The 12,667-nt window shown below is 49.6% G+C and overlaps 1 protein-coding gene across 2 annotated transcripts in view; it reads left to right on the forward strand.

Annotated features, from left to right (window-relative positions):
• The window catches only part of CLUH (clustered mitochondria homolog), a 31,731-nt gene extending 19,202 nt beyond the window's left edge, over positions 1-12,529 (forward strand). For both annotated transcript variants that reach the window (XM_033078156.2, XM_033078155.2), the window contains exons 13-26: positions 380-480; positions 1,849-2,001; positions 2,608-2,670; positions 3,346-3,590; positions 4,275-4,359; positions 4,823-4,976; positions 5,272-5,411; positions 5,522-5,602; positions 6,170-6,295; positions 6,757-6,878; positions 8,110-8,203; positions 8,953-9,087; positions 10,040-10,113; positions 10,650-12,529. In XM_033078156.2, coding sequence (XP_032934047.1) covers positions 380-480; positions 1,849-2,001; positions 2,608-2,670; positions 3,346-3,590; positions 4,275-4,359; positions 4,823-4,976; positions 5,272-5,411; positions 5,522-5,602; positions 6,170-6,295; positions 6,757-6,878; positions 8,110-8,203; positions 8,953-9,087; positions 10,040-10,113; positions 10,650-10,815 — 1,739 coding nt within the window. In that variant the 3' untranslated portion in view covers positions 10,816-12,529. The remainder of the gene's footprint in view (positions 1-379; positions 481-1,848; positions 2,002-2,607; positions 2,671-3,345; positions 3,591-4,274; positions 4,360-4,822; positions 4,977-5,271; positions 5,412-5,521; positions 5,603-6,169; positions 6,296-6,756; positions 6,879-8,109; positions 8,204-8,952; positions 9,088-10,039; positions 10,114-10,649) is intronic.
• The last annotated feature ends 138 nt before the right edge of the window (positions 12,530-12,667 follow it).

A 12,667-nucleotide genomic window follows, 5' to 3' on the forward strand; every position in this document is an offset into this window, starting at 1 on the left:
AGTGAGCAGTCACAGTGCTCTTTGACATGCACACATCAGGCACAGGCATTGCACATGAATTTCCATTACTTGGAGCAGTATTTTTTATTGGGAAATGGAGAAGAGGCTCCCAGAGGGGAGTGAATACTGGGGCAGTGTGTAGGCACATTGCAGGGATTGAATGGCCAAACCACTGAGTTTGAACAGCCCAGCCCCTGCCTGAACACAGCAGCCAATGCTCCTCCCATCAAAACATGTATAGTTTGAGATAAGCTTTTGAAGCATCTTTAATTCCAGGGAGACAATTACTCTTAATTTTTTACATGCTCTTACTGTTTACTTTGTGTAGTGTAGAGGACTTGTTGCTATGGTTGATGTTTTTTCTCCATTCCTCTCCCAGGTGTTCACTTCCCTGAGTCGAGCAAAGAGGAGGTGCAGGATCAGAAGCAGCTGCTGAAGGATGCTGCTGCATTCCTGCTGACATGCCAGATCCCAGGCTTGGTAAGGAACCCAGAGCCAGCAGTGATGCTGCTCTGAGCAAGCAGTGGCCCTGGTGACCTCTGGGACACCAGCTTCACCTGAGCAGCTGCAGGCTCTGGCACTGGTGGGGGACCACAGGGAGCAGCATGAGCATTGCATGCAAGGCACAGAGGGGTTTTCCATTTCCCATCTTACATCATGACACAATTTTCTCACCTCAATCCAACAAAAAATTTTGGCACTGGTAATTAAAGCTATTGCTAAGAGTTTAGGACAATAGAGACCACATGAGCCATCCTCCCTAGCCCTGGGCATCCTTCACAGCTTATTGTTTTAGCTGACCCTGGCTGTGACTCAGTCAGTGACTAATAATTTGAAGTGAACTGGGCAATTGTTTTTACTAATAGCAGTCATTAAAAACTCCTTCTGTAAGTCTTAAGCGTTTTGGATGTTACCCATGCACCTGGCCAGATAAGAAATCCCAGTTTCTCCCTTCCTGGGATGAATTGATGGCTAATGCAGCTGTCAGAGCAGGCACTGGAACTGGCAGGGGAGAACTCGTGAGCTCTACTCTAAGAGGTCATGGAGTTGTTGGTCTTGTGTAGGAGAGGGTTTTCCTTGTTGGAAAGTTTCTTCTGAACTCTAAATCCACTAATTCTATAGTCAGCACAACCTTCAGAACCAGCTATTCAGTTTTAAACGAAAAAGGGGGTGGGTGAGTCAGAAAAGGGCTCGGTGATTGTTGATTACAAGCTAGTTGATACTCCAGTATATAAACCCAAAAGACTGCACAGGGCTGTGTGAGGGCAGGTTGCAGAACAGCTGCTGTAGCAGGTAGTCCTGTGCATATCAGAGAGGGGCTGGTGTTAGTCCATGACGTGAATTAAACAACTGCTAATCAGCACTGCAACACAACATGCGAGTGCTATTTGTCCTTATCAGTTATGTGTGCACAGCTCCACGTACTCTTTCAATTTGAAATGGCAATTAGTGACTGACTGTGAGGCCCTTAAAGAAGGGTCACCCTGCTACTTGCACAAGTAGGAATTGTTTTGCCTCTGCCTCTGGACAGCATAGTGCTGCTCCTCCCTGCTGAGACAGAGTGAGACAGAGGAGTGAAACTGGCCCCAGTGGCAAAGACCCGGCCCAGACTGGCCTGGAACTGCAGGTGTCCCCCTTGCCTGTGCTACCATGGTGGTCCCTGGGGTTACAGCAGGTGTTACCCACCAAAGGAGTCTTGTTTGGGGTCACTGCCTGCTTTCAGGGTGACCCTCAGCAGTGGCACCAGGGAATGCCTGTCCTGCCTCCTGGCGGGGTTTTCTTAATTTTTAATGGAAGTTCTTTCCTTCCTGTTTGCCCTCAGTAACAAGGTCTGTGCACACCCTGCAGGTGAAGGACTGCCTGGATCACACAGTGCTCCCCATGGATGGAGCCACCCTGGCCGAGGCCATGCACCAGAGGGGCATCAACATGCGCTACCTGGGCAAGGTGATCAGCTTCATCAGCAAGACCCCCGGCCGTGCACAGCTGGATCACATCTTTGTAAGCATCACACAGTTCAAACTGCTCTGCCATTGTTTGTCCCAGGGAGATTCCCACTTGGCCAGTTGTTCTCTGTGTAAAAATAAACAGCTTCAAAAATAGGGGAGGAGGGAGGATGACCTGTAAGTGGTGGCTGGGGAGGTTTTGTTTTTTTTTTTTAAATCTTTAATGGCTTTCATAATGTTAGGAACTGTGAGTATCTTTTGGGGTAGAGAATTGCTTCAAGGATTCCCAAAAGTAACAGGGAAGGAACACGGTTGGACTTTCAGCTGTGCATTTTTTAAGCCTCTAAGACACATCTGGGCTTTGGCTCAAACTCTGAAGTGTTGTGAGTGTGGCTGCCCAGGAGCAGGCAGGGCTGGGCTGTGGCAGCCCCTGAAGCACTGCTGGAGCTGCTCTGAGCCACACCCGGGGCTTGTGGGCACCAGGCACAGAGGGCCAGGGCTCCTCACTGGCTCCAGAAGGGCTGTCAAAGCACTGCAGATCTGTGCTGCAGGGAGAGCAGTGTATCTCCTGCACATCTTGCTAAAGAAGCATTTCAAAAGCCCAGTGTATTTTTCCATTTTCTTGCCAATGGACTCAGTCTGTTCTTTATTCTTTGGGTAGAAAATCGGAATCAGCGAATTGATCACTCGATCAGCCAAACACATCTTCAAGACATACCTCCAGGTATGACCTGCAGCCTGACCTCTTGCCTTGTGTGTCCTCCCTAATGACTTTTTTCCACAAACAGAGCTGTTTGGGGTTCTCCTCTCATTAGGCAGTTCCTGTGGTTGCGTGGCAACAACAAGTACAAGCTCATTAGTACTGAAATAGGTACAGCCCTCTGTGGAAGGGAAAACAAGTTCCCACTTGAAGAAAGCTTTCTCAGAGCGCAGTCATTCATGCTTTTCCTCCCCAGATCCTCACTCATTGTTTGGAGGCTTTAAAAAGTGAAATCATAGCTTGTTTTCCTTGTAATACCTTTTCCTCTTAAAGTGCTGCTTTTGCCCTTCTAAGAAGCTTTTTTAATTGGCTCAACACTACATATCCTTGTACCTGTTCACACACAGCCTAGCAATGCACCTGGCTTGGTTCCAGTGCCAAAATCTTCTTTGCACCCTGTGCTTTCTCTGTCCCAGGCAGCAGCCTGAAATGTAACAGCCCATTTCTGTATGTAGGCACGAATTTAATCCTGCATGGACAGAACTCTGTCTGTGCTAGGGGCCCTGCACACACTGCCTCCTGTCCCTCTGGTGGAAGGTGCCCCTGTTTCTGCAGGGCTGGATGTGTGTGAGGCTCGGGTTGGAGCAGGGCTGTGGCATGGCAGGTGTCTCTCCTGACTGACTCTGTGTCTCACTGTAGGGTGTGGAGCTGTCAGGTTTATCTGCTGCCATCAGCCACTTCCTCAACTGTTTTCTGAGCTCCTTCCCAAATCCCATTGCCCATCTTCCAGCTGATGAGCTGGTCTCCAAGAAGAAGAATAAGAAAAGGAAAAACAGGAACCTTGGAAATGCTGATAACACTGCGTGGGCCAGCATGACCCCTCAGGAGCTATGGAAAAATATTTGTTCAGAAGCAAAGAACTATTTTGATTTCAGTCTTGAATGGTAAGTGGAGCAGGTGACCTTGGCTCGTCCCTGGATTCACCAAAATTCTGTAGCTCTTGCTTTTTACCAGAACCTCCCTTTTTGATTTATGTTTAAATAAAATTTGTACCCTTAAGGGACTTACATGGATCTTTAATGAAAGGCAGAGGAGGAAGGGAAACCTTTCCTAAGGGTACAGAGGGGATCAGAAGGTGAGAAGCTCAAGTAGTATAGTCAGAGATACTTGTCTATATCAACAATGATTTAGGCTGAAGGGAACTTCTGTTCCAAAAAAAGGACAACTGCTCTGGTACCTGAGCAGAGATGGGGAATAAGGAAAGGGAACATTGTGAACTGGCAGCACCAATGCAGTGGCCCAAGAGAAAAGCCATGACTAGTTGGATAACCCAACCTCTGGTAGTTGGACAGTGATCATCCCCTTGTGTCAGGGGATGTGCTCACTCCTCACCAAGAGCTGAAGGTTCTCAGCCCAAACACTGCAGTGGGCTTTGAGAACACATGGAGGATTTCTGTAAAAGCACTGCTGTGCTCTGCCAGTTTGACACACCGTGGGCAAACTCTGCAGTCTTAGTCTTTGGTTTGAGTTAGCACCTGGCTGTTCAGGGACCCCGGGTAGCCACAATGGAGCGATGTCCTTGAGCAGAAACTCCCCTGAGAGCTGAAGCTTGTGTGTGCTTTCTGCAGTGAGAATGCTGACCAAGCAGCTGAAATGTATAATCTACAGAAAATCACCCTGCTCCGTGAAATCTCCCTCAAAACTGGAGTCCAGGTAAGATCCACATCCTCCCTCCCTTGCCATCATGTTCTGTGCTGAGGAACACAAAGAGCAAGTGCAATTGTTCTTCAGGCACAGCACGAGCCCCACAGTCTTTGTGGTGCTCATGTTCACAGGAATACAGAGATTTCTAACCCAGTTCCCTCTTAGGGTAAACGTGCTGGCATGTCCCTTGGAAGAACAACTAGCCCCAGTACAATTGCACTGCCTTCTTGCTGCTCTGTGGGCTGTGGGACAACAGCTGGAGCAGCTCTCCTGCCACGGGTTCAGTGTTGTCACCACGTACATGTACAGGTGGTGGTGCACACCTACATCTGACCACCTTGGAGAGTTCTGTCCCAGGGCATGGTACCAGAAATGCTTTGACTGTGAATCCACATTTGGAACTTCACTTTTTTTCTTGCCATGTGCCTGTGGAAGTGGTAACTGTGCCCTGCACTCTTTTTGGTCCCTCCAGATCCTGCTGAAGGAGTACAACTTCGACAACAGGCACAAGCCCACTTTCACAGAAGAGGATATTCTTAACATCTTCCCTGTAGTGAAGCATGTAAACCCCAAAGCCTCCGATGCTTTCCACTTTTTCCAGAGCGGGCAAGCAAAAGTTCAGCAAGGTATGGACCCCACGTGCCTCTGCCTCTCGGGATGATCACTGATAATGGGAGGAGCAGGGTGTGTGGGGCATGGCCAGGACGTGACCAGGACACCCCTGACAGCCTGGGTTTGGTAGAGAATCCTGGTCTCCAAGACCATCTGGAACACTGCTATAAACCACCAGCAGTGAGCAAGGATGGGTCAGGGCAGTGATAACCTTCCCCCAGGACAGTGACCTGTGTCTGTGTATCCCACTTCTGTCTCCAGCAGTGTTAAGGGTTATTTTACACACACATATATATATATATATTTTAGGTTTCTTGAAGGAGGGCTGTGAGCTCATCAATGAAGCCTTAAACCTGTTCAACAATGTGTATGGTGCTATGCATGTAGAAATCTGTGCCTGCCTGAGGCTGCTAGCTCGGCTCAACTACATCATGGGAGATTACTCAGAGGTGAGCAGAGGCTCTGAGGGGATCTCCTCAGTGCTCTCATTCCTTCCCCATGCTTGCTCAAGCTCACAGCGTGGTGTGGCTTGCCCTGAGCTCTGTCCTGTTCTGTTCAGGCCTTAAGCAATCAGCAGAAAGCGGTGCTAATGAGCGAGAGGGTCCTGGGCATCGAACACCCCAACACCATCCAGGAATATGTGAGTATGGGGGCAGCAGCAGCACCTCGGGTCTGCCTGCACTCTGGAGCCTTAGTTCATGTCTGCAGCTGGAAAACAGTTACATTTTCTTCTGCAGCTTGCTTTCCAGAATTCTCCACTTCATCATCTCTTAGGATCCTGCAAAGTGAAAAGCAGAGTGTGTCCTGCATGCTCACTATTCGTCCTGCTTCACCTAGGTTTCTAGTGTTTGTCTACTGCAGCTTTATTTAGATACATTAATTCTCCTGGCTTTGGCCCTGGGCTTCTGTCAGAAACAAAAAGAGCAAAGAATCCCCCCCAAAGCACAGTCAGAATATGACATACATATCCAAGTCAGATGGGAAATAGTCCACAAGGGGTGTTAAGAGAAACTGAAATAAAACACACAGTTTCCTCAGTGCTGTGTCCTCAGTGGGGCTGTGCATCAGCCAGCAGACTGGACTTTTCAAAGTGGCTGAAGTCCTTCTTTAACCAGTGAGGAAGACATTTTATTAATGGCAGCTGAGGAAAGGAGTGGAAAGGAGAGTTTTATTTTACTTTAATGGTGGGTCCCTTCTGTTGTCCTAGATGCACCTGGCTCTGTACTGCTTTGCAAACAGCCAACTGTCGACAGCACTGAACCTGCTGTACCGTGCACGCTACCTCATGCTGTTGGTATTTGGGGAGGATCACCCAGAAATGGCACTCTTAGATGTAAGTAATTTGTTTAAGAGTCTTCAAGTTCCTAATCTCTGAGAAACCTCTTGCCCTTTAAGATGCTCATATGATGGCTGTTAGAAACAAATATTGAGGCAGTGCTTTTCCTGCCTGGGTTGTTACTGGTTGGTGCCATCAGATGAAGGAAAAAATGAGTTTGACCCTTCAGCTGGGAGGGTCAGCCTCTGTGCTGAGCTCTGCACTGGGATACTGCAGATGGGGTTTGAGCACTTTAGGAAAACTCCTTTGTTTATTATGTTCTTGTTGCACTGGCATAACTGGAGAGTTTGTTCCCTCCCTTGTGCCAGGATTGTTTGGTCCCTGTCACGTTACTGCTGCAGGGACTGCAGCTCTTCTGGCAGGGACACACCTGTGGGGTCCTGCTGCTCACAGAGCAGGAACTGCAGTGTCAGTGTGTCCTTCCCAATGCCCCAATGCCTGTTGGCTTCTCTGTGCAGAACAACATTGGCCTGGTGCTCCATGGGGTCATGGAGTATGACCTGTCCCTGCGGTTCCTGGAGAACGCCTTGGCCATCAGCTCCAAGTACCACGGCTCCAAGTCTTTGAAGGTTGCACTGAGGTGAGGCAGGGTGGGGTCCTGGGCTGGGTCACTGCTGTCACAGCGAGCACAGTCACTGAGCACTCACATGGGAGGGTCTGGGCTTGGGAACTGCATATTCACTCTTGTCCCAGAGCCAAGGTCATGGTGCATATCCAAGTTTGTTATTTCAAAGGATGGAGATCCGTTGTTCTTAAGGTTAATTGTGGGATTTGCTGTGATGTTGTTTGCTCACAAAATCTGTCAAGATTACCCTGGTCCCTGTGGACTCTCAACAGAAAAATGTGGGAAGTAAAAGTTGGAGAGCCTGTAAGGGAGTTACACTGGGAGACAGGGACAGCATGTTAAATGCTCATGTTTAATTGTTCCAGCCCTCAGGGAGGGATCTTTGCAAATCACTTAATGTGCTTTTGTCCTTTGCCATAAAGTCCTGTATTTGAATAAAAACCCTGAGTGGCTTCTGTGTGTTCCCAAGGAAGCTGGGACTGGTGACACCTGTAGGATCTGCTCCCAGTGCCCACTGCTGCAGTGCTGGATGCCCTCTGTCCTTCAGTGCAGAACTGTCTCTGTCAGCCAGGCACAGCCCACTCCCAGTTCTTGCTGCCACATTGCACCCCTCTGTTCTCCACCAGGCTGCAAATAAACCTGAATAAGCCCCTGCAAGAGCCTGCCTTGTTTTCCAGCTGCTGATGAATGTGCAGGGTCCAGAGCCTTCAGCTGTCCCTCAGTGGCACTGGGATGCTTGGAGAGACCCATCCCCTCCCAGAGAAACACTGCCAAACCCAGCAATTTCTTTGTCATTCCAGAAGCACCAGGGCCTACAGTCCAAGCAAAGTCAGCTCTCCCAGCTGGCGAGAGCCCAGGGAACTCAGGTCTGGCTCTGCCTGAGGGCTTAGGGATGCAGACTTCCTCTCCAGTTAATAAATCCAGCCCCAAGGTATTCCCATGGATGTGCCTCTCCCTTTGGCTCCCTGCTGTGGCCTTCAGCTTTCCTGGATGCAGAACAAAAGATGCCCAGCTCAGTCTTTACCTCTGTAGGTCACTTCTCAGCATTCCAACTAAAATCCAGCCTCGTGAGTGTAGTGTGAGTCCTCAGCTGGGCTGGCAAGAACAACTCCCAGGGTGCTGCATTCAGTCTCCTCTCACACTCATGTTAAGACTTTCAGCCCAGACACTGTTATGGCACAGTGACACTCACTGCAGCACAGAAATGTTTCTTCAGAGAAGTGACTGCACCCTTTCCTTCCCTCAGCCACCACTTGGTTGCCCGAGTGTACGAGAGCAAAGCCGAGTTCCGGTCGGCTCTGCAGCATGAGAAGGAAGGCTACACCATCTACAAGAACCAGGTGATGAGTGACCCCACTGTGTTTGTGTTTGTTCACTGCAGGGCCAGAACTGAGCAGGTCCACTGCAAACCAGTGCCCAGCCTGGCCCCTGGGGAGGCCTTTCCTGCAAACAGTTCTGAGGGATGCCAGGGAGCCCTTGTAGGGCCAGGGCAGAATTGCTGTCCTGTGCAGTAATTGCCCACTGCTATGCCAGGAGTCTTTGTTCAGCTTCCTGCACCTGTGTCTCTGCTCTACCCCTGGCTGGACAAGGCCCCATGTTCTGGTGGGGCTTGGAAAAAACTTCTTCCCAAGTTTTCTCCTACCAGTCTTGTAAATACCAGCTCCAAACTGGTTTGGTAGTGAGCTCTGAGCCTGGCTGCTGCTCAGTGAAACTCCTGCCCCAGCCCAGGGCTGTCTGAGCACGTCTGCACGCGGTGACTCAGCTGAGCTGGCTGAGGGCACAGCCCAGTGCGGGGAATGCTGGAATACTGGTCCAGGTGGGGAGGATGCTGGGATGCAGCTCCTGAAGAAGAGCCCAATACAGGGAATGCTGCTCACCCAGCAAATATGCTCCCACTTGATGAAAACGTGCAATGTTGATAAGGCTCCCAAGAGGAACTGTTTTACTGGTTTTTGAATGCCAAGGCAGGTAAAACCCATTCTGCTGAGTTCCCATAGGGAGGCTGAGCTGGCACCCAGGTGTGTTCCCTGGGTTGGGTCCTGCTCTCACTTGTGATGTTGAACCTTTTTTTTTCCCCATTTCCCATCAGCTCGGTGAACACCATGAAAAGACCAAAGAGAGCTCCGAGTACTTGAAATACCTGACGCAGCAAGCAGTGGCTCTGCAGCGCACAATGAACGAGATCTACAAGAATGGCTCCAACGCCAACATCATGCCACTGAAGGTAACCCAGGGCACTGGGCATCCTGCTGTGCCAGCTGCAAGTTGTGTCCAGCTGCTCCTGAGGGACATGGACTGTCAGGAGGAGTAGCAGTTGTCCCTTCCCAGGCCCTTGCCAGGGCAGTGGCTCAGATGCTGTGGTGGATGGAGCACAGCATTGCAGGGTCCCTGGGAAGCAGCAGGGCACAGCTCCTGGGGTGAGAACCTGGCACACCTGCACACAACCCTGCCCTGCTGCTGACTCACTGCCAGGCAGCAGGTTGCTCAACCCACAAGTACTTCAGTTTCCTCATCCTCAGAAATGCTGTCATCTACCAGGTGCTTTGTTCTCCTTCCAGGGATGTTGTGGTTGGGGAGGCTGGGCAGGGAGCACGGAGGGTCTGTCTTACCTTACATGGAGCAGCAAAGACTGGCCCTCCTGAGCCAAACCCAGCTGCTCCTGCCTGCCTCCACACCTGGCACAGTACCCAGCCTGAGCCATGGGTGCTCTCCCTGCCAGGCTGTACCCCAGCAGATTGAGAAAGAGGCTTCCAGCTGCAGGGAGGACAGAGTGGGACTGTGCTCTGTGTGTGGGTGTTCTCCCTGTGGAGAGCTGACAACAACCCTGAGGAGTTCATGGCAATGAAGGGAGCACAAGGACCTTGAATCAAATAAAAGTCCTGGGAATTGTGGCCAGTGAAGAGGTTCAAACCCATAAAAACAGCACTAAAGGGTTTACCCTTGTTAAAACACTTGAGGCGGGGTGGAAAACCCAACACATTTTGGAACTGGCACAGCAATGTATTTAACAGGTTCAGCAGGAGTCCCCAGAGGGGCTGGTGGGAAGCTTGTGGATATACAGAGGTAGATAATGCAAATGATGGCATTTTCTCAGCTGTTGGTAAAGAGAAGTGCTTAGAAATTCAGAGTCCTCTCTAGGTTCTTACTCCTAAAACTTCTTTTCCCTTGTGATGTAGTTCACAGCTCCCAGTATGGCCAGTGTCCTGGAGCAGCTGAACATTATCAATGGAATTCTCTTCATTCCACTAAGGTACAGTGATTGTTCTGGGTTATGCCTTTAGAAATCAAGTCTGTATTGTCTTAGTTCGCAAGAGAGCAGAAACCAGCTTCCCAGGATTTGTTTGTTTTAGCCAAGATCCCAATTCAGGCCTTGATCATCAAGACCACTGCGAACAGCAGGACTCTTAGATTACTTTTTTAAATTATTATGAATTGTCTTTTATTCTTCTAGTTGAAAATGTGGTTGGGATAATGTTTGAAATAGCTGACCTGAGCCAAGACTGTTGTTCTAAGGCTGTAAATAGTCATTGGTGGTACAAATGCAGCATGAGCAGCTGGAGGCTGTGTGGCCATCAGGGAGATGAAGCCCCTGCTCTGCCCCAGCCCCACTGGGGGAGCAGATCCTGGTGCCTCTGTTCAAACTCAGCCAGCAAACTGGGGCCTGGCTGAGCTGTGGGGGAGGGAGGTGCAAGGAGTGTTCCCCCTGTTGAACATGACCTTGTCCTGGGGCTTCACCATTCCCATGGCCAGTCTAATGCCTGCTCCCCTTACTGCTTTCCCCTTCAGCCAAAAAGACTTGGAGAACCTTAAAGCCGAGGTGCAGCGACGCCAGCAGCTCCAGGAAAGCATGAAAAGTGGGGAACAGCTGGAAGCAGAGGACAAAGTGGAGGAGAAAGAGGCGGAGCCAAGCATGCCTTCTGCTGCCATCCCCTTAACACAGAGCTCTGCTTAATGTGTACCTCGCTTTAAAAAAAAAAAAAAAAAAAAAGTTTAAACCACCCTTTTCTGAATCTGGCCCAGGGCCTTAGCTGCCCTTGGAGCAGCTCCTCCTTTTTGACAATGTTATTGCACTGGTACAATTAATACACAATGCAAAGAACTAATCTGAGCAATGTAATCTGTCTGCCCAAGCTTGTGTCTGCCACGCGAGGGGAAGTGGCCGGAGGCAGCACAGACCCGTCCTGGCGCGCGGGGCCCTCCTGCCGTGTGTGTGTCCGTGTCGTGTGTGTGCGCAGCAGTTATTTCTACTTTGTACATATCAATTCCAAATGAACTGTCTGGAGGAATGTAACATTTCTCAGGTCATTTTTATGTTGACTAAGGACACTGCTTTGCTAAACCAGTAAAGAACCAGCCCCATCACTGCTCCGCGTTCTTGTAAAACGTGGATTCCAAGCCAAAAGATTGATTTTCCCCCCAGTCACTATTCAAGATTGTGCTAAGAACAGCCATATTTGTGTTGCTGAGATGACTGAAGCCTGTGACATGTGGAAGTGGGGGATGTACAGCATTTTCTACATCAGGATATAGCCATGGGATTCCTTTAACCATTTTTTTCTATGTTTGGTTGGCAGTTTGGCAATTCAGTGGGGTTTTGTAACATTCACATTCTAATTTTCAAGGTAAAGATATAGATAGAGATATATATATATAGATATATATATATATAGATATATATATATGATATTCACTGTTCCACCTGTGCTCTGCTTGCAGCTGAGTAACTTGGGATACTGTATCCAAAGAGTGAGGGCTTGATCTTTAAAAAAGCGCACAAACTTCCATTGCAGTGGAAACCCCAGTGCCTCGGAGAGGTGGGAATGCAGCAAGTGAGGGCTGAGCTAAGGAGAGTGAGGAGGGAAGCACAGCCCTATTTAGGGCAGCGGAGAGGGGAGGAAAATTCAGGAATAGAGACCTGGTGTCATTTGCAACAGCAGCTGTAGACACCGAGCTGAGGCCCCTGACCCTGGCGGAATCATCAGAAAGTACCAGGTTTTGGGGAAGGGGTTTAAATAAAAACTGAAGTTCCCCCAGCACTGAAACCTCTGGCAAATACCTTAATCTATGGTGGTTTTGCACACTGGTTTTGGGACTGGCGCTGGGAGCTGCCATTGCTGGCAATGGACGGTACTGAATGGCAAGTGCCACTAAAGCAATCCGCCTGTCCTGTCCCCTCCCACGCACATCCTGGGGTTGTCACTGTCCTCAAGCAGGTAAGATGTGGCTGCTGCAGGCCCTGGGATGCCGACAGAGTTGAATGTCCTGTTTTCCAAGCAGATCAAGCAGTAGAAGAACAGTGGCTGGCCGCAGCCCCAGCCTCTCCCTCCCTCGCGTTGTCTGTCCTGGATCGTGCCCCGTGCTAATCCGCGCTGCTTCTTTTACTGACCCTGGGAGCCCAGTGCTGTCCCTGTGCTCTGTACCCTCGGGTTCCTGTCTGACCCTACAGGTATTTGTAACTTGGGGCTGGGCAGGGGGGATAGGAGGGAGCAGCCTCTGAGGTGTTGGAGGCAACAAGGCAGAGTCTTCACTGCAAATGAACTTGCTCCTAATTAGAAAAATTCTGAATTTCCTGGAAAGCAATCAATAAATGACTACAGTGCATCTTTCCTACAAGATTTTTCTTTTACTAGTGTCTTACAAGTCCATTAAAAGCTTTTTAAACTCTTGCAGGTATTTTTTTGTTTCTTTACTGTTTGGTGCAAAGTGTTGGTACCAGCACTGGAGCCATCACTCCTGTTCTTGGGGCGGGGGGCGAGAACAGAACCAGCTGACCTGGAGGCTTTGAAACCTATAAATCAGTACCA

Source organism: Catharus ustulatus, chromosome 22, assembly GCF_009819885.2.
Source record: "Catharus ustulatus isolate bCatUst1 chromosome 22, bCatUst1.pri.v2, whole genome shotgun sequence".
Lineage (NCBI taxonomy): Eukaryota > Metazoa > Chordata > Aves > Passeriformes > Turdidae > Catharus > Catharus ustulatus.